The sequence below is a fragment of the Mustelus asterias genome, chromosome 3, assembly GCF_964213995.1.
Source record: "Mustelus asterias chromosome 3, sMusAst1.hap1.1, whole genome shotgun sequence".
Lineage (NCBI taxonomy): Eukaryota > Metazoa > Chordata > Chondrichthyes > Carcharhiniformes > Triakidae > Mustelus > Mustelus asterias.
In genome coordinates, this window is record NC_135803.1 from 125347997 (window position 1) to 125375380 (window position 27384).

The 27384-nt window shown below is 43.9% G+C and overlaps 1 protein-coding gene across 9 annotated transcripts in view; it reads left to right on the forward strand.

Moving 5' to 3' along the window:
- fhit (fragile histidine triad diadenosine triphosphatase) overlaps positions 1–27384 on the forward strand; it is a 1076873-nt gene that overhangs the window by 803911 nt on the left and 245578 nt on the right. For all 9 annotated transcript variants that reach the window (XM_078209531.1, XM_078209536.1, XM_078209533.1 and 6 more), the window contains one exon: positions 8159–8227. In XM_078209531.1, the coding sequence (XP_078065657.1) occupies positions 8159–8227 (69 nt within the window). The remainder of the gene's footprint in view (positions 1–8158; positions 8228–27384) is intronic.

Consider the following 27384-nt stretch of genomic DNA (forward strand, 5'->3'; position numbering starts at 1 on the left):
GGTTGGTACGTGACCTGAGATTTTGTATCCTTTTCCCGATGGAAGAAGGTGGAAGAGAATATGTCTGGAGTGTGTAGGGTCCTTGTTTATGCTGGCTGCTTTTTTGAGGCACCGGGAAGTGCAGACAGTGTCAATGGTTGGGAGGCTGGTTTGTGTGATGGATTGGGCTACGTTCACAACCCTTTGTAGTTTCTTGCGGATTTGTACAGAGCAACAGCCATACCAAGCTGTGATACAACCAGGAAGAATGCTTTCTATGGTACATCTATTGGTGAGATTTGTAGCGAACATGCCAAATTTCCTTAGCCTCGTGAGAAAGTAGAGGTGTTGGTGGGCGTTCCCAACTATAGCATTGGCATGGAGGGACCAGGACAGGTTGTTGGTGATCTGGACACCTGGAAACCTGAAGCTCTTGACCATTTCCACTTCATCCCCTTTGATGTCGACAGGGGCATGTCCTTCATTATGCTTCATGAAGTCAATGACTATCTCCTATCCAGTCGCAGAGAGAGGAGCTAATAGTCAATGACTATCTCCTTCATTTTGTTGACATTAAGGGAGAGATTATTGTCATTGCACCAGTTAACCAGATTGTCTATCTCTTTCCTGTACTCCGTCTCATTGTTTGAGATCCAACCCACTACGGTGGTGTCGCCAGCAAACTTAAAAATCGAGTTGGAGTGGAATTTGGCCACACAGTCATAGGGTATAAGGTGTATAGTAAGGGAATGAGGACACAGCCTTGTTGAGGTGTTGAGGATGATCTTGGAGGAAGTGTTGTTGCCTATCCTTACTGATTGTGATCTGTGGGTTAGGAAGTCGAGGATCCAGTCGCAGAGGGAGGAGCCGAGCCCCAGGCATGGAATTTGGTGATGAGTTTTGTCGGAATAATGGTGTTGAAGGCTGAGTTGATTTTGATTTATTATTGTCACATGTATTAGCATACAGTGAAAAGTATTGTTTTTTGTGCGCTATACAGACAAAGCATACCATTCATAGAAAAGGAAAGGAGAGAGTGCAGAATGTAGTGTTACAGTTATAGCTAGGGTATAGCGAATGATCAACTTAATGCAAGGTAGGTCCATTCAAAAGTCTGATGGCAGCAGAGAAGAAGCTGTTCTTGAGACGGTTGGTACATGACCTCAGACTTTTGTAACTTTTTCCCGAAGGAAGAGGTGGAAGAGAGAATGTCTGAGGTGTGTGTGGTCCTTAATTATGCTGGCTGCGAGAATGTAGACAGAGTCAATGGAAGGAAGGCTGTTTTTTTGTGATGGATTGGGCTACATTCACGACCTTTTGTAGTTTCTTGCAGTCTTGGGCAGAGCAGGAGCGATACCAAGCTGTGATACAACCAGAAGGAATGCTTTCTATGGTGCATCTGTAAAAGTTGTAGTCAATGATTTGGAGTCTGACATAGGTGTCACTATGAACGCTTGGCCGCTACAAGCCAGTTATCTCTGTTCCAAGGTTGAGTGTAAGGCCAGGGGGATGACATCTGCTGTGAACCTGTTGCGGTGATAGGCAAACTGTAGTGGACCCAGGCAATCTGGGAGGCCGAAGTTGATTCGTGCCATGACTAACCTTTCGAAGCACTTCATAATGATGGATATCAGAGCCATCAGATGATAGTCATTAAGACACGCTGCCTGGTTTTTCTTTGGTAATATCCCATGCGCTTTCAGACTATTTTACATGAACACTCCCCTTGATGTAAACTCAATAGCAGTAGGAATTGTTGATAATTCTGATGCCAGCTACTGAAATGAAAAATTAAACAGTTCTCCACTATAGATATGGGTGGGTTAGGACAGGTGAACAAAAGCTTGGTCAAGGGTAGGTTTTAAAGAGTGTCTTTAGGATGAGAGAGGGGCAGAAAGGGTTAGGGAGAGCATTCCAACAGCTGAAGGCATGGCTGCCAATGAAGGAACAAAACAATTCCTGAATAAAAAAACAACCTGAATTGTAGGAGCAGCAATATCTCAGAAGGTTGTAGGGCTGAAAGTGGTTACAGAGTTGAGGAGCATTTAACATCACGATTGCTTTTCAAACATTCAGGGCCAAGTTTTTAAATGACCATTGAGGTGGGATGGAGGCAGACAAGACTGCAACTTACCAGCACCAGCCAGCATACCTGTTTGCTGACATGGTTCCAACTCTTTATTGAATAGACTGGTTGGGAGGGCAGTTGGTGAACACATACACACCTGCAAGTGGAGGGTAGCCAATTAAGCCCTTTAACAGGCCTAACAAAAGCCAGTGTGCAGATGCTGACTCGAATTCTCCAGTTCGCAATCAGGACCCTCACTAAGGCCGAATCCTGGCCAATTAATGCAGAGTCCTTCTGGCGGCAGACCAGCGGGAGGGAATGTGCCCAGCTCTCCAACTGGCATTTGTAACTTCCCCTCCACAATGAGGGCCTGGCAGCTGTGACCTGTTATAGTTTTTAAAAAGTCTTCAGAGGGCATCTCCATCTCAAGGTGCTCTGTGTTTCATTTAAATTAATCAGCAGCTCCCATCTCTGAGCTGGAGGATCTCCTTTTGGTCATCCAGCCTCAAGACCATAATTGGTTGCAGCTCCCAGAGACAGCTACTTAATTGGCCCTTCCTTAAAAATTGCCCAACATCCACTTTTCCTCCAAACAGTGGGATCAAGACCAACAAACGAACATCCAGCTCCAAACATTTCAATTCGAATTTGGCACATCCAGAAAGGAGTAAACTTGCACAGGAACTTGATCCCATACGTTTAAGCCCTGAAATGCATTTGAGAAGACCATAATGTGCAAATTGAGGGCAATTAGCATTGAGAGAATGGAGAGGGTCAGTTTGGAGGCCTCCTCTAATCTCAAGGCTCTTTACTAGCCTTTCTCTGCCTTGCACACTCATTTAAGCTCTGCATAAGATGCCAACACCTCACAGCACTCCACCACCCATGCACCAAAGAAGGTAACAAGAACAAACCTAAGAAATGGGAGCAGCAGAAGATCATACATTGGCACCTGCTCTGCCAATCAACTCTGGGGGATTTAGATAGTTTGAAGAAGTAGCAGTAGTGAATTCTAGAACAGAAGTCAGGAGGAGCCTTGTGGTAGTGGCAGAGAAGCAGGAACCTGAAAGGCCAACTAATGTGACTCCTTGGCTGAAGAGCGTTAAGCTTAGATCTCATGAACCCTGCAATTAAACAAAGGCTGTTACTTGAGAAATAATATTTCATGCATTAGAGTTAGGCAAAGCACATTGCAATGACTGTTGTGGTGGATTCCAGTTGAGTACAGGCACGTTTCTGGATTTTAGCGTAACTTGGAGCACATGGAAACTCCATCAATATCTGCAGAGGAATCCTCAGTAACCTTGGTCAATTGCACTATGGGAGTTTCTCTAATAAATGCGCAGGCTATTATTATGGAGTAATTAGGCTCCAACAGACTTATCTGTCTGGAACAGGCAGGTGGGCACAAGATGGATTAAAAATAGCTGATGTTGGGAATGAGGTGGGAGTTCCGGAATTGGGTCCCACCCGACATTTTTAAATGACTCTGGAGTCGACCTGATTCCACACAAACCCAGACCTAAGTTTCCAAGGAGACATGTTTCTAATCTGCTAGCTTGTTTAAAGAGCCCAGGTACTTATTATGCACTAATTGCTGCTGTCAGGGAAGCATTGACCTGAATGATCCTGTGTTACTGATCACTGAATATATGCACACTGATGATTTGTTTTGTTTTATTATTGTCACATGTATTAGTATACAATAAGTATTGTTTCATGTGCGCTACACAGACAAAGCATACCGTACATAGGGAAGGAAAGGAGAGAATGTAGTGTTACAATCATAGCTAGGTGTAGTGAAAGATCAACTTAATGCAAGGTAGGTCCATTCAAAAGTCTGATGAAAGTAGGGAAGAAGCTGTTTTTGAGTCGGTTGGTATGTGACCTCAGACTTTTGCATCTTTTTCCCGAGGGAAGAAGGTGGAAGACAGTATGTCTGGGATGAGTGGGGTCCTTGATAATGCCAACTGCTTTTTCGAGACAGCAAGAAGTGTAGACAGTGTCAATGAATGGGAGGTTGGTTTGCGCGATGGATTAGGCTTCATTCACGACCCTTTGTAGTTTCTTGCGGTCTTGGACAGAGCAGGAGCCATACCAAGCTGTGACACAACCAGAAAGAACGCTTTCTATGGTGCATCTGTAAAAGTTGGTGAGAGTCGTAGCAGACATGTTAAATTTCCTTAGTCTCCTGAGAAAATGGTTGGTGGGCTTTCTTAACTATAGGTGGAACACCTTTTGATCTTGGCATTGTGTGTAGGAACTCTGATGACCATATGGACCTGAGTAATGTCTTAGATTTTGAAGAAGTTTGTGATGAAGCAGAATCCTCTGTTTCTGCTACCAGTTTCCAGACAAAAGATGACAAAGCTGTTTACCTGGTGAGCAATTATACTTCAGGGACATTTTGATGCTTCTGTGCACTGCTGATTAACCAGTAATGTGTGTCCCCTGTGACAGCCTAAAATGAGCCTGAGGCAGAAATGTTTATTGCAACAACAACCTTTGTTGTCACTGTTGTGGACGTTGCCTGCAAATATAATGGTATACCTATGCCACTGCTTCTAGGTAAAATGCTACCCTCATAGGTGTTCCACAGACTTCCATGTGACTGTTACTGGATGTATATGTATGACAGGAGCGATAGCAAGTGAACTAACCTGCCATTCTCCTCCAAGGAAAACTGCAAATAAGAAGAATGATTGCACACAATAACAACAACTCATATTTGTATTACATCTCTTTCACACAAGGTGCTTTGCAGGAGCAGTGTCAAACAAAATTTACCACCAAACCACAGATGGAGATGTTAGGGCAAATGACCAGAAGCTTGGTCAGAGACATAGATTTTAAAGTACATTGTGAAGGCGGAAAGTGAGGTAGAGAGCATGAGGAAGGGAAATCCAGAACTTAGGGCCTTGGCAGTTGAAGACTCAGCCACCAATGATAGAATGATTAAAATCAGGGATGTTTAAGAAGCCAGAATTGGAGCAGTGCAGAAACCCCTGTGTTATCGAGGTTACAGAGATATAGAGGGATGTGACCTTGGAGGCGTCAGCAAACAAGGGTGAGTATTTTCAGATTGAGGCATTGGTTAATCAAGACCAGATGTAGGCCAGTGAGCATAGGGGTGAACAAACCTTTTTGCAAAATAGGGCATGAGCAACAGAGTTTTAGATGATTTCAAATTTGTGGAATTTGCTTTTGGTTATCTGAAATTCTGCAAACAGAAACAGCAAAAATATCCAGCAATCAGACTACACTTGATGCCGAAAGAATTAATGTCATTACGGCTCAGAATACTTCTGACCCTCAACATCCATTTTTAAAAATTCATTTATGGGGGATGTGGGCATCACTGGCTAGACCAGCGTTTATTGCTCATCCTTAGTTGTCCTTAAGAAGATGGAGGGGAGCTGCCTTCTTGAACTGCTGCAGTCCCAGAGGTGTAGGTACCCACAGTGCTGTTAGGGAGGGAGTTCTAGGGTTTTGACCGAGCGACAGTGAAGTAACAATGATATATTTCAAATCAGGATGGTGAGTGACTTGGAAGGGAACCTCCAGGTGGTGGTGTTCCCAGGTATTTGCTTCTCATAGAAGAATCATAGAAATCCTACAGCACAGAAAGAGGCCATTCGGCCCATTGAGTCTGCACCGACCACAATCCCACCCAGGCCCTACCCCCATGTCCCTACATATTTACCCACTAATCCCTCTAACCTACGCATCTCAGGACATTAAGGGGAATTTTAGCATGGCCAATCAACCTAACCCGCACATCTTTGGACTGTGGGAGGAAACCGGAGCACCCGGAGGAAACCCACGCAGACAGGAGGAGAATGTGCAAACTCCACACAGTGACCCAAGCCGGGAATCGAACCCAGGTCTCTGGAGCTGTGAAGCAGCTGTGCTAACCACTGTGCTAACGTGCCGCCCTTCTAGATGGTACTGGTCATGGGTTTGGAAGGTGCTGCCTAAGGAACCTTGGTGAGTAGATGATACACACAGGTACCACTGTTCGTCAGTAGTGGAAGGATTGAATGTTGTGGAAGGGATAACAACCAAATGGGCTGCTTTGTCCTGGATGGTGTGGAGCTTCTTGAGTGATATTGGAGCTGCACTCATCCAGGTAAGTGGAGAGTATTCCATTACACTCCTGACTTGTACCTTGTAGATGGTGGAAAGGCTTTGGGGAGTCAGGAGGTGAATTACTAGCCACTTGTGTTGCATGTACGTTACTTGCCAGGTCTTGCTGCATTTGAACATGGACTGCTTCAGAATCTGAGGAGTCATTAATGATACTGAACATTGTGCAGTCATCAGTGAACATTCTGACCTTATGTGATAGAAGGAAGGTCATTGATGAAGCAGCTGAAAATGATTAGGCTGAGGACGCTGGATTACCTTGAGTTATCAGCATATTCATAAAAGTTCATGATCTAGCGTACCAAATCGTTTGAATGTAATTTGTATTGTTAAAATAACCTCGTACACAGATTACGGAAAACAATTGTAGGTATTTTCAGCACTGTGTGTTTAGCTAGGAAATCTGGAATTTTGGACAGTTTCCTGGTCTTCACTTTTTAATTTTTTATTGGTGCAGACAATTGGAAAATCTATCCTTAAATTTATTTCTTCTTGTCTCCTGCAGTTTTTTTTCATCATTGTCCTGACCTTTGGATGTTTGTGTGGTTTGAATATGGGGGAGGGTGCCATTTCTTCTGTCCATTAATCCTCCACTTAATTAATGTGCTAAGATGTAGGGTGGAATTCTCCCAAGCAATACCCGGGCAATACCCTGGTGTGACCCTCTTTCACCCCCCTCCCCTCCCCGAGCTCTGCACTCATCTCCGAGCTCTCCTGGGAGTACACCTTGCCAAGTGCACACTTATGCTTCATGACGTTGTGACATCAGGCCACCCTGGATGGATATTTTGATGTGTGGGGATGATTCCGGTGTATGGGCCTGACAATTAAATGTTATTATGAGGTTCCTAATATTCAACATCGGGGAACAGGGCCTCCAGGGGGAGGGGGCAATTGCTTCCTTTTATGTCATTGTGAAACACGACTTCTTGCGATATGTTCTGCTCCTGACGCAAACGGAAGTGGAAAATTCCGGCCTTTGTGTTTGTCCAATTGAGATAAGCAGTGTTGAAATCGTTCTTAATTGAGACCACGCTGGTAGGCATAAGGTGAGCACTTCAGCCTCTCCACTTATTTATTTAAATTGAAGCAGAAACTTGGACATATTTGCCAAAATCTTGGTCCCATTCACGCCAAAAGGGTCTCGACGACGATGCACCCCCGCCTCGGGTTTCCCATGATGAAGGGTGCATTCACCGGGAAACTCTGTTGACAAAAGCAGGACCATAAGAGCCCACCACCAGCAAACTCGCTACCTCCCGCCACTGCAAAACACGCTGCAGAGTGGGAGAAAAAGCCCACCCACTGGTTTTTTTCTGTTCTTTGTGAAATGACCAAAGTGCATTTCACCAGCAAATTGGATCAATTTATCATTGTGATAAAACATCGACAAATGATACAAAGGAACACATGTGTAAGTTATTCCTTGAGTTCCTGAGCATTGTCAAATTGCCATTCAGTTTAATTACTTTGCACCATTTGTATTGCATTTCCCCATTGACAAAATCAGCTATTCCTAGCTCTACAGGGGATTGTTCACAAAATAGCTACTCCTTGACAACAAAACCCAGACCTTGTTACTTTAAAGTCATTGTCAATGGTTCTTCTTTTCACTTGCAAGGAATCAACCATGTTTGCTCGCCTTGTCATCTGCAACGTAAAACGGATAACACAATTCCTTTTGGAAGAATTCATATAGCCTTTGGTAATTTATACAGACAAAGAAAGATTTCGAATAAATCCTCCTGCCTTCTATTTCCACCACCTGTTCAGCTGATATTATCTTATGAGTGGTATCAAAAATATTCAAAAGCTGAAAATTCAATCTTCAAAAGCAAATTTGCCTTCTATTAACACCAGAGTTTAGAAACATTTATATGTGACCTTCTGTATTTACTCTGTGAAATGCTTTGCCTCGACAATGTGAATCAAATGATGATTTTTGTTTTCTCTCTTCCCCTCCAGCATGTGCATGTTCACATTCTTCCAAGAAAGAAAGGAGACTTTTCAAGAAATGATGATGTCTATTTGGAGGTATTTAAAAAAAATAAATCTTGACATGGAAACATTGAAAAGCTATTCAGTTATAACAAAGGCATATGGTGAGTTACTGGCCCCAAAGTGCCGGACCAGGAGCCGAGTAGCCATATTAGCTCATTAAAGCTTGAGGTCCAGATTCCTGTGCAGGCCACCTATGTTTTGCCAACGGCACGGTCATCATCCACTGCCGTGTGGAAAGGCCTTGGCCAGCTGCATGGCTGGCTTTCCTGCAGCCTTCAGGAAAAGCCCTCGGCTATTAGACTAAAGAAGGGGGCTGCTAGCAGCTATGGTAACCCCCTGCCTTAATCCCCGAATCCTCTGCTGTATGGGTTCCCCCTCAAAATGGCAGGGCCTGTCTTCTGGGCCCCAGCAGAAGATTCAAGTGTCTTTTTCCCCTGCGAGGGTGCGTCAAGATGACGGCGGCCTTTTTGTTATCTTTGCTACCTCAGCAGCAACCACCTCTACTGGGGGTTTACTGAGACTTCTGAACTACTGGTCCTCTGATTGGGTGAGCAGCATGTCTTTAATTGGACAGCTCGCCTGGCGGTGGCCACTTCAGAGGCTGCCCACCAGAAAGATTGCTGCAGTGGTCTTGCTGTGTGCCTGTGCAAGCTTCGGACACACACATGGTCCTCATATCAGGACTTACCCCCTTCCAAGAAAATCCTGGTCATGTAGTTTTGATTCTAGCGATTACACTTTTCAGCCTAACTCAAGGTTTTTGAAAGAGCACACAATTTATTTTCCGCAAGTAATGAAGGAGAACTTCCAATGAGTCATATTGCAAACCTCAGACCCACTCCTTAATCCAGGATTCTATTATGGGATAAAGTCTGCTGGATAAGTTCATTGTTTCCTACCTTTTACTCAAGTAATGACTACAGTTCATTCCAGGTATTACACACTTTTTGCATGAGGAATTCCTAGCTTCTTGAGTAATTTGAGTGAATCATACCAATTTCACTCATCGATTTGTTGATATAGATATGATTGAATGTAAACATCTGTTTCAGACATGTAATGTTTTCGAACTGTCTTGCATTTAATATTTAACTTGGTAAATACTGTCTCTCTACTGTCAGATGTTATCTTTATCAGGAGGCTATTCAGAAGTCAAGTCACTTTTGTGTGGTACATGTTCTTGTGAAGTGTTATTCTGTGCAGTAGCATCTCCTCGTCTATATCACGGAACTGCCATTGAAGTTGGGACTGCCACTAAGAGCAGTCTGCAATATTAAATGAATATTGCATTGAATGATTCCAACATTTTTAAAGTAGCTGCTTTTGTACAAGGTTGTTTGAAATGTTAGTTCAGGCATTGTTTTCATTTAAATGTAAACGGTTTCTTGGCAAACAGATTGAGGTAGACCTTGACTTTGTGTGAAATAGTGTGAGCAAGTCATCAGCTCATTTTACATCTCTCCCACTTTTTTTATTTCCAGAGAGATCAGTGGAACTAAAAATCGTGGGAGAGGTAATATGAGCTGCTGATTTGCTATTACCCGTATTGCACCTTTGCAAAAAGTCAAGACCTATCCTGTTGTATGTTGACCATTATTTTGCTGTAATTTAGAATCAGATTGGCATTAAAACAACAATAACCTCTCCAAAAAGCTTTTTTCTGGAATATTTCAAGTCTTGGTGCACCTGGGATTGGCTTGAAAATTGATGGACCAAGTATTTCCGATTATCCTTTCGCCTTTCGCTGGTTAGTTTGAACTGGGGTAAAACATCCATAATGAAAACATTCCTATAGCTGACGATTTTTAAGGTTTGCGACTGATTAGGTTATCTGATAAAACGTTGCTACCCATCATGCTGCGATGCACAAACACAGAACGGCACAGGAGTTTGATATGGAGAATTGTGGGGATGCATTTAGGAGGTCTCGTAAGGAAGGATAGTAGAGTAAAAATGTCACAGTTAGGTAAAGTGTAGATGAGGAAAGAGGTATCCACATGCACAAATATATAAAAATGGCAGGAAAAATTGATAAAGTGTTTTAAAAGTAACAAATGCAGTTGTATTGCTGGGTTTATACATGGAGGAATGGGGTCGTATAGTGGCACAATGGCCTCAGAGCACCAGGGATCTGGGTTCAATTCCAGCCCCGGGTGACCTTCTGTGCAGAGTTTGCTTTTTCTCCCTGTGTCTGCGTGAGTTTCCTCCGGATGCTCCTGTTTCCTCCCACAGTCCAAAGATGTGCAGGTTAGGTGGATTGGCCATGCTAAATTGCCCTTTAGTGTCAGGGGGATTAGCAAGATAAATACATGTGGTTATGGGGATAGAACCTGGGTGCGATTGTTGTCAGTGCAGGCTTGATGGGCCGAATGGCCTCCTTCTGCACTCTCAGGATTCTGAGATTATAATATAAAAATAAAGAGATCATGATAGAACTTGAGAACCACTGGTAAAGTAAATCCTTAGCTGCAGTATGGTGGACACCATACTTCAGGAAAGATGTAAAAGCCTTAGAAGGGGTACAGTGGAGGATACAGAGACAGGTTTACTAGGATTGAGGAACTTCAGTTCAGCAGCAGAGAAGATGAAAAGGTGATCTAATAAAGGTTTTCAAAATGATGAGAAGTTTTCATAAAGCAAATCAGGGAAAAAAACTATTCCCTTTGGAAAGTGAATCAATAACTAAATGGCATGGATTCAAAATCATTGGAAAATAATTTTGAGGGGAGATGCAAAGTAATTGCAATGCGGTTCACTCTAAGCTGCTCTCTTGATTGCCATGGACAATTAGGGATGGGCAACAAATGCTGGACTTGCCAACATTCATGAAAGAATAAAGAAAAAAAGAAGGCTGTTTTAATTCTCAGGCAAGGTTTGCTCAGAGGTGAGAAAGGTAGAAGCCAACATTTAAAATCTGATTATCTACATTTGATACTCTCTTGCTGATGTTTGAAAGTTGGGGTCGCCCATTTGAGACATAGATGAGGAGAATTACTTCTTCTGGTGATCCTATGTCTTTAGAGTTCTTGGTTAAGATTAGATCAGCTATGATCTTATTGAATGGCAGAGCAAGCTCAAGCAACCAAGTGGCCTACTCCTGATTTGTATGTTCATATGAAATGTCTTCCTCAAAACGTGGTGGAAGTAGAGTCTTTGAATATTGTTAAGGCAGAGATAGATAGATCTTTAATAAACAAGGGGGTGAAAGGTTATAGGGGTTAGGTGGGAATGTGGAATTGAAGTTAAAATCAGATCAGCCATGATCCTATTAATGGACAGAGCAGGACCCAGGGACTAAGTTGCATACTCCTGCACCTAAATCATATGTTTATCTGTTACTTGTGAAGCGCAACCATGTTTGATAAAGAATAGTGAATTATGCTGAAACACGGGTTAAATGAATGTGAACATCAACTGAGTGAATTACTTCCTCCCTCTTTCTAAGTACCCTATAAGGCATCCACGATAAAGGGTATTACATTTACCATCATGTTCTACTTATAATCCATTCACTAACTTATGTAAAGCATAACAACACAAAACATTGATCTGACCTTTTCTTAGACCTTAGCAATGGGATTTCATGTTGTCTGTTTTATTTCAGTATAAGTGGATTAATAATTGAAGAATGTATAATTGTTATTTACTGTCTAGGATGTTTTTCTGCTGTCCAGATTTTTTGATGGGCCTTTCAGATTTTTAGGCTGTGTCATGCCCAGTAAAGGCATGTCATAGTCTTAGCTTTAAATATGGACTGCATTCAGTGGAGGATTTTATGCAACTGCCTTTTCTTTTAAAGATGTGCATTAAAAGGTGGCTTAGAAGGCTGCCAAGGGTCAGTTGACTTTTGAAATTTTGGCACAAACTACCTCAAGTTTCCAAAAAATCAGTGGGTGGGGCCTATCCCCGTGGAAGAGGCCGGCAGCATAGTGCTGCCCGGGCCATTGTGCATGCTGTGTCAGTGCTGAGCACAGCGCTTGCGCAGTGCCCCTGTCTGCCGGCCTCCCGCTTGCTGGCCAGCTCGATCACTGGCCAGCTCCGTGACCCCTGCAATGCCAGCCCTCCACCTCCCCACGACCCAATTGCTGGCCCCTCCAAACATGCCCCGGCCCAGCCTCAACCCTCCCATGGCAACCCTGATCTCCCGCCATCCCTCCCCATCGGCAATCCTGACACCCCCCCCTCATCCCCACAGTGCTGACACACCTGCTACAGCCCTGACCCCCCCCCCCCCCCCAGCACGCTGTCCCCCTTTCAGTCCCAGGCCTGCTAATGCCATTTAAATCATATTTAAAATAGGTGCTGCATATATAATGCAGCTCCACACCTATTTCCAGCGTGGAGCTGACAGCATCGGAAACCCGGCACTGGGAGATGCGCTCGGCGCCAAATGCCCAGTGCGGATTGTGCTAATCTGGCGCCGCTTAAATCAGCCTATATCATACTTCACAGCTTCCTTAATCAGCTGTGCTAAAAAATCATGGCAGCGGGCAGGGAGAATTGCTCCCCCTGGAGACTGAAATATCCTAAAGTCTCCCAGTCTGTTCCTTTGCAAGTCCACGAATACAGAAATCTGACCTCCTGGTAAGAAAACTGCAGGTAACTAACTTTGTGACTTGAACAATCCATCTCTTCAAAGATATTTTGCAATAATCCTACTATACAACTTTAGCTATTGAATTCACCTACACCACCCTTTCAGAATGAAGCATCATCTTCCCTGGGTCTGCAATGTATGCTTCTTTCCTAAGATGATTCAAACTTGTGAGCTACAGACTGTCCCTTTGTTTATCATTGGTAAAAGTGCACTATCCACTTTAACTGTATTTTTCACAAGCGAGAGATTCTGGCTGGAATTCTTCGGCTGTTCATGTTGGCGGGCTTCTCTGCAAGTGACGTGATGTTAGCCTTTCAGGGTAAATGCTTGAATAAATAATCTTCTTTCTTTAAACCCACAAAGGTTTGCTCCAAATGACCCCATACTCTGAGGTTGAGAAACATGCACATCGTCCATTTCAAACACACTGATTATGGACAGTAATGGAAAGGATTTGAATTTCAGTTCTCTCTCATCCCTGTCCACAACAGCTGTTTCTGTGTTCTGGTCTGGACACAGCATCTGGTTCCACTGAAGTTTTACTGCTGCAATAACAGAATTGGAATACAACCAGCTTCCTTTGTTGTCTGCTTTTTTTTTAAAGGTTCTGAGCAGCTTTGCCGTTAAAGTAAGAAATTGAAACCTGTAACTATGGAAACTCATGAGGTCAGATGAATGTCTGAGGTCTCCAAATCCCTCTGCATTAGTTTATGCTTTTTGTAATTGTACATGACTTGTGGCAGTCTGCCCTGCATTGTCTTTTAGCCTCGGAGATAAATGTATATTGTGGGATAGTGAAATGTTTTCAAGATTAGGACTAGACTGACAAAATGGAGACCCGATGCAAACACCCTGGGCCATGATAGGGGACACAATAATAGGAGATGCCGCAGTGAGATCAGGAGTGGAACTCAGGACATATTGTTCACATTAACAGACTTCAGCTATGTACAAGAATGCTGTAAATGGGAATCTCTGATGGTATAGAGCTTGAGTATTTGTGGGAATGCACTTTTATTCAACCAGAATTGACATCATTTCTGATTGAGATAAGGAAGCTGTGTTGTATGATATAGGTTGCGATCCTGCGGGCCTGTTCACCCGCAGGTGCAAATCCCGTTATGTCCGCTAAATCTCATGAGAGAGCCAGAATAGGATTTGTGATGGCCACATCGAGGTTTGTGACCTTCCCTGCGCCCCGCTGGCAACATAATTAGGTTCACACTCAGAAAGCATCTGAACCTGATTACCATGAATGTGAATGAATTGAAATATCATTATACAGCTTAACGCCGTGTGCAGGATATTGCACCTACTCTGTGGCATGGTGGTGGGAAGCAGCATGCCACTTGCTGATGGCAAGATCATACAATCCCACCATTGTCAATGGGATTTCCCACCGAACGCTCCCCTCACTGCCGGGAGACCCACGACAGGGGTGCGCCGTTGGCAGAACTGTAAGATCCCACCGGCGCAAACAGCAGCAAAGTTTTGGCGCGTAGCTTCCAATCCACATGCCAGCAGTAATCACGACTGATTTTCAAAAATGAAAACCAGTCAGGATGACCATGCTGGGGGCTCAGAAGTGAGGATAGCCCATGGGTGGCGAGGGACATGGCAGGGCAGTGCCCTGGGCACCACCAACCTGGCACCCTGACACTGCCAATCTGTCAGTGCCAACTTCTGGATAGCCTCACTCTATTGGGGGAGGGTTTCCCTCATGTGTTTGGGGGAATCCGATGGTTGATGGTGGGAATTGTGCCTGCATTGGGGTGATGTGGATGTTTGCGGAGTCTATGAATGGGGGGTGGGCGTGGAAACTGTGAGGACGGGTGCCCTGATGTCAGTAGAGAGGCGAGTGGGGGATTGGTGGGGTCACCTTGATGCCTGCACGGTGTGAAGGGAGTGCCCCAATCATTGAGTGGCAGGGGGAAATTGCCCTTTGTGTGTTTGAGGATTCGGGGTGTTCCCCTCATCTGGCAGGGGTCCCAATGTTCATGGGGGCAGGGGGGGGGGGGGGTGATGAAGCCTTTAACCTTACTTTGAGATCAGGGCACTCTTTAAAAAGGGTGCCCCAATCTCTGTGGAGCAGGTCTTGCCAGCTCTATCAAGCCTCTTTCCACAAGAATGATGGCGCAAACCAAGGCCCCCACCCCTCCCCCAATTTCTTTTTCACAAAGTGTCAGAAGATCTGGTGAGAAAACCTGGCTGTGTTTCTGGAGAGAAACACACTGGTTTTCAGTCACAAGATGACGCTTAGCCGTTTTTTGTTGAAGATTCCATGCATGATAGGCCATTCATGACCCAGTAATCAATAGCTGAGAAAGCCGGGCAAGAATGTAGGAGTATCATGAACCAGTTTATTACCTTTTTAGCCACTTCTAACTGCCACCAACATATTCAGTGTTTCTCATCTGCCATTTTGAAGGATTTTATTTTAAATATAATAAATAATTGAACTATGTAATATATATTGTAATAATGAACAAATTCATGGCAGTAAGTCTGAGGGCATAACTCAATGTTGTGGTTTTGCTGAATTGTAAAACACTCAAACTATGCTCTTGCGGCTTTTATTATCATTGCAAGTACCTGAATGAATTATTGCATTGCCAGTCCTGTGCTATCTCAATGTAATCAGCATTTAAAACTAATGCAAGACCATGTGTTGATTGTGTGATTTTAACAAGGACACCTCATTTTAAAATTTGCAGCCAATGTCTTGGGTGGGTGAACAAAACATTGATTGCACTGTGTCATTTCTACCAGATTGTAGCAAAGTACTTATGTTCTGCAAGTTTTTTTGAAATTACTGTCATGATTTATAAAGACACATAGGCAGCCATGCGGCATCATGCAAACTATGTTTTATGACAAAGCAGAGAACAGGAAGAATTGAAACTTGGCTGAGAAGCAAGTGCTGTTTGAAAAATGTGCTGTCAATGTGATAATAATGATTGTGATTTTGAGTTATAGGCCTCTAAGGCAACAGCAGCAACCAGGTTCAGTGGCTGACTTTTTAAAGTTGCCTGTTAAAGGTGGTGCTAAATCTGGCAGTAAATCTGCCCAAGATATTACATTGGTACAAAGGCATAATCTTCACTGCTGATGTAAGGATAATAATGACAACAAAATTCCACACCGAGCTTCAGTCAGGTGGTTTCACACTCAAGACTAAAAATGAACATTTCATCAGAGGGCTATTCATTACCACTAGTGGAAATATGGGGGTAAATGGTATCAAAGCATAAATAGCTCCCCATTCGACAGGCGAGCTTATGGTTCAAGATGTGCTGAACCACAATGGACTATTTCGAACCAAACAAAGAGCCTCAAGCTCAAGAAACTAAATGACCTATTGAGAGAATATCACAACAGAAATAAATGTTTTCTCCTTGGTGAGGTGGAATGAAACTGGCTGGATGACAGGAGGCATTGGGAATTTCACAGTAACTTCATTGCAGTGTTAATGTAAGCCTTATTTGTGACTAATAAATAAACTTTAAACTTTAAATCTCGGTAACAGGAGGAAGGGTAATTTGGATGAATATCTTGAACAAGTTTGAAACCCTGACAAGAATCGTGAGGATTGACCGATTCTCATCCTGTAAAGGAATTTGGAATACAATGAAGTAAAAAAAGAGTTTATTTATTAGTGTCACAAGTCGGCTTACATTAATACTGCAATGAAGTTACTGTGAAAATCCCCTAGTTGCCACACTCTGGCGATGTTTGGGTACACTGAGGGAGAATTTAGCATGGTTAATGACCAGCACATCTTTTGGACTGTGGGAGGAAACCGGAGCACCCGGAAGAAACCCATGCAGATGCGGGGAGAACGTGCAGGCTCTGCACAGACAGTGACCCAAGCCGGGAATTGAACCCAGGTCCCTGGCGCTGTGAGGCAGCAGTGCTAACCACTGTGCCACCGTGCTGCCCCAATGGAAACTGGCTGTAGAATTAATTAAGGAAGTAAAGCTCTGCTGAGCATTAAACACACAAAGGAGTGAATTTTCCCGTTCCACCCGCCACGGGAATCGTAGCAGGCGAGGGGCGGACCATGGAAAGGTCCATTGACCTCGGGCGGGATTTTCCGATTTTGAGGTGAGTGCGGCTGGCAAATCCTGCCCAAAGTATCTGGTACTTATTGGGAAAAAATAATTTATGTTGATAATGTTGGAATTGAAACATCTGTACTCATACCAATTGTATTATAGCTATAGGTCAAAAACTGATGATCATTTGATGAACCAAATGACCATACAATCTTGCTTTGAATATAAATGATGCAACTTGGTTGTCGGGTCCATACACAATTGCTGGAAAAATTCGCTACGCAATCTTCTCAGTTCAGTGTATACTTTTATTGCCCTGACCTACCTCCCACTAATAAAGATATCTCATTTATGTTATTCTGAAGGAAAGTTTATGATGTACGCTTTTCTTCAAGAGTTTTGTTTTATGGGATGGTGGGGGTTGCTAGGGAGGAATGAGAGAGAAATATTATAGTCTTTTTGTCTCCTATTTTTTTTTTCTCCTGTTTCCTGAACCATCTTTACAACCTTAGTTTTGTGAGGGCATTCTAGTTGCTCTCCAATTACTTCCCAAGTGTACAGTTGGTCGCAAATGGTACCAAGTGACTCCCGATAAAATGCATTCGCAGACTGACTTGACAGTTTGCCTTTTACACAAGCATGAAATACTGCATCATAACATCAGGACTTCCAAAATATACCAGGATACACTACAGAATGAACAGTGGTTAGCACTGCTGCCTCACCGTGCCAGGGACCTGGGTTCGAGTCCTGGCTTGAGTGATTGTCTGTGCGGAGTTTGCACGTTCTCCCCGTGTCTGCATGGGTTTCCTCCGGTGGCTCTGGTTTCCTCCCACGGTCTGAAAGATGTGCTGGTTGGGTGTATTGGCCACGCTAAATTTCTCCAGTGTACCTGAACAGGCGCCGGAGTGTGGTGACTAGGGGATTTTCACAGTAACTTCATTGCAGTGTTAATGTAAGCCTACTTGTGACACTAATAAATAAAGTTCAAAAACTTAAGACTTAAGGAGTGTATGTATGCTGGTGTCATGATGTCGAGTTAGGAAGTCACTCTAGATAACCTGCCATTGCCAGGATGCTGTGTTTGTTAGAGCCAGCTACAGCATTGGCATCCCAGAAGGTCCAGCAAAACAGGGAATAGTGTTTTTATAAATGTTCCAGGGAGTTCTTCTACTTCCACCACAGCCAGGAGAAATGCCTGAGGTGCTCATGATCCACCAAGTTGCAATCACCACCTTCAACAGGCCCTGGCACAGGGTGAGGGCCATGATGTGGAGATGTTGGCATTGGACTGGGGTAAACACAGTAAGAAGTCTCACAACACCAGGTTAAAGTCCAACAGGTTTATTTGGTAGCAAAAGCCACTAGCTTTCGGAGCGCTGCTCCTTCGTCAGTTAAGTGGGAGTTCTGTTCACAAACAGGGCATATAAAAACACAAACTCAATTTACAAAATAATGGTTGGAATGCGAGTCTTCACAGGCAATCAAGTCTTAGAGGTACAGACAATGTGAGTGGAGAGGGGGTTAAGCACAGGTTATAGAGATGTGTATTGTCTCCAGCCAGGACAGTTAGTGAGATTTTGTAAGCCCAGGCAAGTCATGGGGGTTATGGGGGCAAGTCATGGGGGTTACAGATAGTGTGACATGAACCCAAGATCCCGGTTTGGGCCGTCCTCATGTGTGCGGAACTTGGCTGTCAGTCTCTGCTCAGCGACTCTGCGTTGTGTGTTGTGAAGGCCGCCTTGGAGACCGCTTACCCGAAGATCAGAGACCGAAAGCCCGTGACTGCTGAAGTGTTCCCCCACAGGAAGAGAACACTCTTGCCTGGTGATTGTCGAGCAGTGTTCATTCATCCGTTGTCATAGCGTCTGCATGGTCTCCCCAATGTACCATGCCTCGGGACATCCTTTCCTGCAGCATATCAGGTAGACAATGTTGACCGAGTTGCAAGAGTATGTACCGTGTACCTGGTGGATGGTGTTCTCACGTGAGATGATGGCATCCGTGTCGATGATCCGGCACGTCTTGCAGAGGTTACTGTGAGAGTGAGGGCAGCAGCTGTGTTGGCTGCTGGCAATAACAAAGGTACTGAGAGAGACAGCAGGTTTGTGCTCCATGGAGCCACTGGCACACCCCAAGGCAGTGCCTCAACAATCATGGTAATCTCTGGGTAGCCAGTTTCCTGGACTCCAGTGTGAGCCTGCATGCCCATTTGAGCATTGAGGTTAGCATCTATGATGGCAGCAGTCTGACCCTGCGTGACAGCAAGCATGAATCTCATGATCTCCATCTGAGTTTCCACATCAGCACTGAGACATTGCGTGTCATCCACCCAAGCTTCAATGGACACTGAGACACTGGCAACCAGACGCTGCGTCATAGTTAGCTCTGCCTTGGCTGTATTAGAGCTGGCCATTACTTAGACACTAGAAAGAATGGGTTCTAGCTCTGCATGTTAATCTGTGCCACGTTATGGTCGGACTGACCTTGCTCTCTGAGGTGCTGGTACATAGACTTACATTTCCCTGGACAGGCTGCAGTGCACCCAGGCCAAGAGACAAGTACAGTCTCCTCCAGCAGGCTTATGGTAATCAAGCATGCCTATCCCCTCTGGTTCAGCTCTGCTCCCTATAGTTGTGTACCACCTTGTCCTGCAAGAAAGAGGGAAGAATGTCAGTGAGGATGTGCAGATAATTGAGAGGGTGCAATTTAGCAATTTCGTTCCACTGACGAGTGATTGTAGCTACAAGGTTAGACGCGAGAAACTGGGGTTGTTCTCCTTGGAATCAAGGAAGTGGAGGGGGTTTTGATAGAAGCATACAAGAGAAAGTAGACAAAGAAAAGCTGTTCATATCAGCTGATTGTACCCAGGACTGGGGATCACAGATTTAAGATTTTGGGCAAGAGGCATGGAGGGGATGGGGGGTTGTGAGGAAGAATGTTTTTCCATAATGATTAGTAATCTGTAACTTGCTGCTGACAGGGTTGTTGGAAGCAGAGACAGTCAATGATTTCAAAAAGAAATTGGAACATACAGGAAATAAGCTTGCCATGCTGTTGGGAATGGTTTCCAGGGATGATGAACTTCTGTTATGAAGATAGATTGAAAAAGTTGGGAGTGATTTCTTTGGAGAAAAGAAGTCTGAAAAGAGATTTGATGGAGATATCCCAAATCATGAGGGGTCTTGATAGAGTAGACAGGGACAAACTGTTCCCACTCGTGAAAGAATCAAGAATGAGAGAGAACAGATTTAAAGAATTGGCAAAAGAAGTAAAAGTGATATGAGAAACGACACGAGGTGATTTGCTCATTTGGAGAGCCAGTGCAGACATGGTGGGCCGAATAACCTCCCACTGCGTGGTAACATTTCTGTGATTCTGTGGGTTAGAGCAGGCGAATGAATCTGACTGAATTGCTTTATAGAGAGCCAGCATGAACTAAATGGGCTGAATGGTGTTCTCTTTGGTGGTGCATGTGCAGCATTGGAGATCTGCACAGGCACAATAGCTCCCTCTACAGTTGCTATTGCACATGTGCATGCCCAGAGGTCTGCCCATGTGCAATAGCTCCCTCTGCTGGCTGGTGAATTAAGCCCAGCCCACTGCCTGCAGCAGCTAGGAACAATCTAGCCCATATTTTCAATGACTAAGTGCATAAGATTGGGCGTGAAAACTCACCCAAAACAGATCAGGAACTCCCCCATTTTTACGCTAGCTGCACACTTAGAATCAATCCTGTAAAATTTCGCTCCATAACTCTTGGTTGGGAAGCATTTTCCGATCGGGCCCATTGTGATCTCCTGGACTCGTTTCGATCGCCTCAGGGGGTCGGAGAGGAATTTCCCAGATTTTTTTCCCCCATATTGGCCCTGGGGTTTTTCACTCTGGGTTTTCGCCTCTCCCTGGAGATCACATGGTCTGGAATGGGGGGGTGGGGGTAAGTTAATAGGTTGTAATGAACAAAGCATCGTAGCTGTGAGGGACAGCTCGGTGGATAGGATATTGGTATGTAGATAGGCTGGAAAATTGGGCGGGGATCCTGGATTCAGGATTCAATCCTGGACCAGGGAGCGGCGCGGGCTTGGAGGGCCGAAGGGCCTGTTCCTGTGCTGTATTGTTCTTTGTTCTTTGTTCTACACAGACTTTATACTGTACTCTAACATATGCGCTGTGCTAATATTTAAGCTGGTGCTAGATTATCCGATGGTGCTTCTTCCCAAGAAGTCCACTGTATCTTTCTTATGAGGCTGCGAAGGCGAGCGAGGTGGCAGTTTTTGAGCATGTGAAAACAAAACATTGGGAGGTTTGGAGTGAGGGAAGAAGGATGGGTGAGATAGAAAGCAAGAAGTCCATTGTCACATTATCTCCAGTTTGTACTTAATGGTACATTGGATAAGTTTAGGTGGGATTTAAGGAGGGCCATAAGGCAAGGACATCAATGTTCTCTGTAGTTCTGATGTAATAGCCTCTGTGACAGCCAGCTGCATGGTATTGAGTACTCTCTCCTCCAGTAGCTTAGTTAAGTGGGTATGCCTGTTCGCCTCTGGTTCTGCTCTGCTTCCTGCAGTTGTGGGCCACCTTGTTCTGCAAGAGAGGGAGAGAGAGAAGGATGGCAATAAGTTTGCTGTACTGTATCTGAGTGCTTTGTCTGCCAGAGCCAAATAGCTGGGGACTTGTGGAAACAGCGAGAGATGGGTGTGAGATTGGCATCATTGATGGGTGTGTGAGGGTGAGATACGGTATATTGGATGTTAGATCTGAGTCCTGACTGCAGGAATTGCTGATGGGTGAGTGATGGGTTTGTGGTGGTGCATTGAGAAGTGAGAGGGTTGGTTGAGCAGATGGTAGGAGATGTTAAGTGAAAATGCATTCCTTGACCACCCACATGAGATCATTATACTTGTGACACTGCTGCCAGGTCCTTGGAGTTAAACTCTGGGAATTGACCTCGCTGACCTCCTCCTATTCCTTTCTGAAGGTATTCCTTGAGGGCCTCTTGGTTCCTGCAGAAACATGGCCTCCCTTCTCCTAGCAACCTCGTGGACTAAGGTCTTCGCCATGTATTGGAGAACCTGGGAGCCTCATCTCTTCCCTATTCTCCAAATGAGGTGCTTCTTTTCATAGCCAACCCGTGCATGGACAGTCAGCAGCAGCTTTCTACGTTCAGTGCCACTCCTCTTTAAGAGGCACAGACTAGCTGGAACAAGTGTTAACTACACACGCTACTGGACTCCCTGTTGTGCATTCAGTTAGCAAGCAGCGTGAGTTGCACTTGGCTGAATGCTCCACTCATTCAAATGAAGAGGCAGCACAAAGTTTGCTTACAGACTGCCTCAGCTGGAGAACATGTGGGCTGATTGTGAATCATGACCCCCACATCAAAAACAGGACTAAACCAACTTTTAGCCTCAAGAATTCAGATTTTATTTTTTTCAAGAGAGAAAAACTGATGTAAAGAATATAATCTATGGAAATACAATATAGCAGCTGTATTCAGGTTCTCCACTTATGAGTGAGCTGAGCGTACAGCTGGCCTACCAAGCTAATTCTATTTATAATCTTGATGCTCTAATTGTCTGGCATTAAATAGCAGGAGTTCAACCCTGACTGATAGATTGAGACAGCTGTTGAACACCAGTAGTCCCGTAATGTTGGTTTAGCCAGATTAGTACTGTCTTCATTTATCTGTTCTAGCAGTGTGAGCTACGTGTGCTCGATTACGTGGCCTGCCCCATCATGTGGTCATTCTTTCCGGGTAAATGCATGTATTTTGAGTAATGCTACCTTCTGTACTGAAAATCTCTTTTTATCTAATTAAAAAGAGTCGACAGGATGGTCAAAATAAAATGGTTCTACAAGAGATTTTAAGAGTTTTTTTTAAGTGCTGCTGAATGCGTAGATGTTGAAATACAGCTGAAATGAAGCATACTGATATGCAGTGATGTTTCATGGAGGTAATCTTACTAAGGTCAGTACATTTGGTTTTGGATTGGCACTGGAGTACGACATTATGTACTAAACGCAGTGGCATTGACAATGGATAGGACTGTTTGGTGGAATGGCATTTCAGTCATCAATATATTCGAGCATATTCCTTCATTAGATGTGGAAAACATAACATCACAAAGAAACAATTTGCACTCGGGCAAGGTGCCAAGCTGCAGCATGCTAACTCGTTATGTAATGCAGGGAAGTAACTCCCATTTATAGACTGTTAATGGGTAGGCCTGGGAGTAGATAACTTACCTCCCCTCCTCTGAATGATGCATGCACGAGAGAAATAGTGCGGTACTTCTAACCCACACTCCATTAAATCAGCACTGTCAACTGTATGGAGTTCTTCTGACAAGATGCTTGAAGGTTAACTGAAAGGAGATATTGGGCAAAGATTCATTGTTGTGTGACTTTAAGAAGGATTTACCAGATAAGAACCTTCCTTCATGTTCAGGCTTGTTAAATAGTTTGTTAATGAATAAATCGTACTATCGATCATGTGCACACTGGGACTATAAAATATAAAGCTAATTACACAACCGTTTTGTTAATGGTTATTTTAATCATTAAGATTGCCCTTCTTGGCAGCTCAGACCATTAGACTGCAGAGTCAGAAACCAAGTTATCAGGGTAAAATGGTGCTGAAGCTAAGAATTAGGCTCAGGAGTGCAATTTAATCTGTCAGTTTATATAGACATACAATTAGACCTTGACAATTGGGATACTTTAAAGTCTATTTTCTTTGTCAAGATGAGAAAACCTTCATATTATTTGCTGGTGTTCACTTTTTGTTGATGTATTTCAATAAATGTAAACAAAAATGCACAGATTTTACAAACACTGGCAAACCCAAATGGACGATGATTCAAAAATGTTTCTATATGTTTTCTTTATTTAGTGAATGAAAATCCCCAAAGGTAAGCAATAGTCTCACTTGCCTTGTTTAGGGTGATTTGTCCACCACACTTAGTCTGTAGCGAGGACACTCCTCAGTAATGTGCAGCACTGTGTGTGTCTTTCCACAAGTGCATAAGAAGTTTGTATGAGGCCCCAGCAGTGGAGGTAGGCTGCACGGGGGCCCTAGCCTGTCCTGAACCACTTAGCAAGAGCCACACTCATCATGCTAGTTCAAAGTCTGCCAATTGACAGATAGGGTTTGTCACAAGGAACGGGTTAGTCACATCCTATGTTTCCCATTCCTCGATCCAAGGGGTGTTTGCTGGTAGATCTTGCTCAGGGAGGGTGCTGCATTTGAGGCATCAGAATGATAGGTGGGTTGAACAGTTCCTTATGGAGTGTTAAGTGAGGTACATTATGGACGGTTTCAATCAGCTTGTGGGTTTTTGTCAATGGGTGTATGTGTGGTGAATGATGTTTGCAAGGACAGGAAGCCAAGAAAGGTGTGTTAAGTGGAAAGTTCTAGTTATGATGCACATTGTTGCATTCAGTTGAGTATAACAGGATGTGTGTGTGATGGCTTTTGCCAAGCAGCTGCACAGTGCTGTGCTGTGGATTATGAGAGTGCAAGTACTTAAGTCAAGAGTATTGTGGCTGCAGGGTCCCAAGCTTGGTTAGTAGGTTCATTCTGATTTTGACCTTTGCTGCTGTTTTCATAGAATCCCTACCATGCAGAAGGAGGCCATTCAGCCCATCAAGTCTGACTCTCTAACAAAGCATCCCTCCCAAGTCCTATCCCCATAAGCCCACATATTTACGCCACTAATCCCCCACACCTACACATCCTGGGACACTAAGGGGCAATTTAGCATGGCCAATCCACCTAACCTGGAGTATGGGAGGAAACTGGACCAGTCGGAGGAAACACAGGCAGACACGGGGAGAACGTGCAAACTCCACACATACAGTCATCCAAGACCGGAATTGAACCCTGGCGCTGTGAGGCAGCAGTGCTAACCACTGGGCCGCCATTCTTCAGATGTTCCCAAAAGGACAGAGTCATTCCCAAGTATATTGGTTTATGGTCATGTTTTAGCCTATGGCCATCCATGTAGATATGCAATTCCTTTTTGGTACTGGCATTGTGGAGGTGGAATACACAGGATATGGTTTTGGAGGGATTCAGTGTGAAAAGCCATGTGCTGCAGTAGTCAATCAACTTTACAACATCATCATTAAGGACCTGGTCCAGAGTGCAGAAGGATGGAGCTTGGGTGGTACAACAGATACCATTAGCACAGATGGACTTGTGGGACATGGTTGTTGGCAATCTATTTGTATACATTTTGAACAGTGTTGGAGCTACAGCGCTGGGCCTGTGGTAATCCATTGATCTGTCTTATCTGCACTTGACAAAGATGGACTCTGAATCATCAGGAGTGATTCAATAACTGTCTTGACTGAGATTGTAAGCATTCTATACAGCTTTAGGAGCAGGCCAGTGTGCTACACTCTATTGGAGGCAGCTATGAGGTCCACTGACACTATGAGTGGGATTTTCCGGCCGTGTTCGCTCCAAGGCTGGAAAATCCTTCCCAAGGTCAACAGACCTTTGCATGGTCCGTGTCCCACCCGCTATGATTCCCGTGGCGGGCAGGATGGGAAAGTTCCGCCCTGTGTCTGTATTCAGGTTCATTTGGAAGCCATTTTCGATTTAGGCGAGTGTCAAAATTTGATGACATGTGCTACATGGAAACCAACTTAGTCGTCATTAAGGATGGTCTCTACTTCCAGAGATACATGTTGTCAGATAAGATGCTCAAAAATCTTAAAGCACACAGAAAGTAGTGAAATCTGGCTGCCAATCTGAGATCTTTTCCAGGTTTTGTAATGGCAATGATATTTGCTATATAACACATTTTCAAGAGTGAATTTGAGTTGATGATTCTTGTGCAGAACTGAGTCAGCCAGGTACGATCATGAGCCAAGTTATTTCAGGAATTCTGGCGCGATGTTACATATCCCACTACTTTGCCATATTTCAGACCCCTGAATGCTTTCTCTGATTCTGATCTTGAAGGGTTCAGGACTGCTGCGTTCTGCATGTTGCTGTCGTTTTCTTGTTCATTAAAGGTGATGCATTTCATTTTCTTTTCCAACTGTGTTCTTGCTGCATGGAGCAGATGACTCGCCACTTGATTAAGGATGACTGATGGGCTATTTGGATTGCTCCAGGAGGGGAAATCAGGCACTTCTAACTACAACGAGTGAAATTGAGCCATGCTGTTGACACGCAGCATTGAGAGATTCGACAAGGTAGTTTGCCAAAACAGGGCCACCAGATGATTTGTATTCCTTTGGAGTGCTGCACTCTCTGCATCAAAGCATGGGACGTAAGCTGCATCGATAGCCACGAGGGATGGCTGTGCACGCAACTTTGTGAATGGAGCCACAAAAGCCCTTATATGATTCTTCCGCAGGTATATTATGAATAAGTATAGTTACAATGACGTGGTCCAAGGTCCTGCTGGATATTGAGCTTAATTATAGGGTTAATAATATGTCATAAAATGAAATAGGACAGAATGTCCATGACTGATCTCATACATCACCCAGACAGGCCTGAAACTCCAAGTGAGTTCTGTCAATTGGTTTACATTCATTCAGAATACAAACAGGACAAAGAAATTGGCTTTCACAGCATTTCAACTGGATATCCAGTTTAATTTGCACAATCCCTCAAAACTTTGTTGATCAAGATGCAAATTTAATTCAACTAAGTTGAGAATTCTTTATGCAAAAGTCAAGATTTCTGTTCAGATTACCCCAGTAGAGACCAGACTATGACTGAGGACAGTGGTCCAGTGGAAATGCTACAGAGTAATAAAGATGCAGGCTCACTGCTGCTGCACACTATAACGTGAGTTCCTGATGGCAGTAACATCACATTGAGAGCTGTGAAAAGTGAAGACCGATCACCTCACAAATGACTTTGCAATTACTTTGTAGAAGTAATTTAATGGGAATATAATGGAACATCAACTTGTCATGAACTAAAATGCAGCTATATTAAATAGTTCACTTGCTGTGTTGTAGAGAAACAAAACCTAAGTACATACAAGAGCAGTGGTGGATTTAGAATTTTTTTCAATTTTTGACAACCTCTGGAGCACTTTCCAGCATTTTAAAGTCTTGTATTCAGCACACATGTACACGCCCACTGGAGAAAACTGCCTAGTTAGTACCAATCACTGCTAATCATTTGTACAAGGAAGCCCTTTAATGGCTGAAGTTCTCTTTTCAGTTTTTTTATTGCTAAAAATGTAGCTGATCATATTATATTTAATTATCCCAGATAACACGAAGAATTGAGGAAGGAGAGAGCTGCCTCAGAGTATCAATCTGGCAAGTTACGCTCTTGAAGCTTTTGCTTATGAGATGGATTGATGATTGCAGATTGCAGCTCCTTCATTTTCGCTAACTGGCTTCCTTTCTCATTGTAAGAGTTTTAACAACACCAGGTTAAAGTCCAACAGGTTTATTTGGTAGCAAATGCCATTAGCTTTCGGAGCGCTGCTCCTTCGTCAGATTCCTTTCTTATTAACAGCGTAGGCATTGATAAAATAGCTGATCGTCGGGCTGGCTGG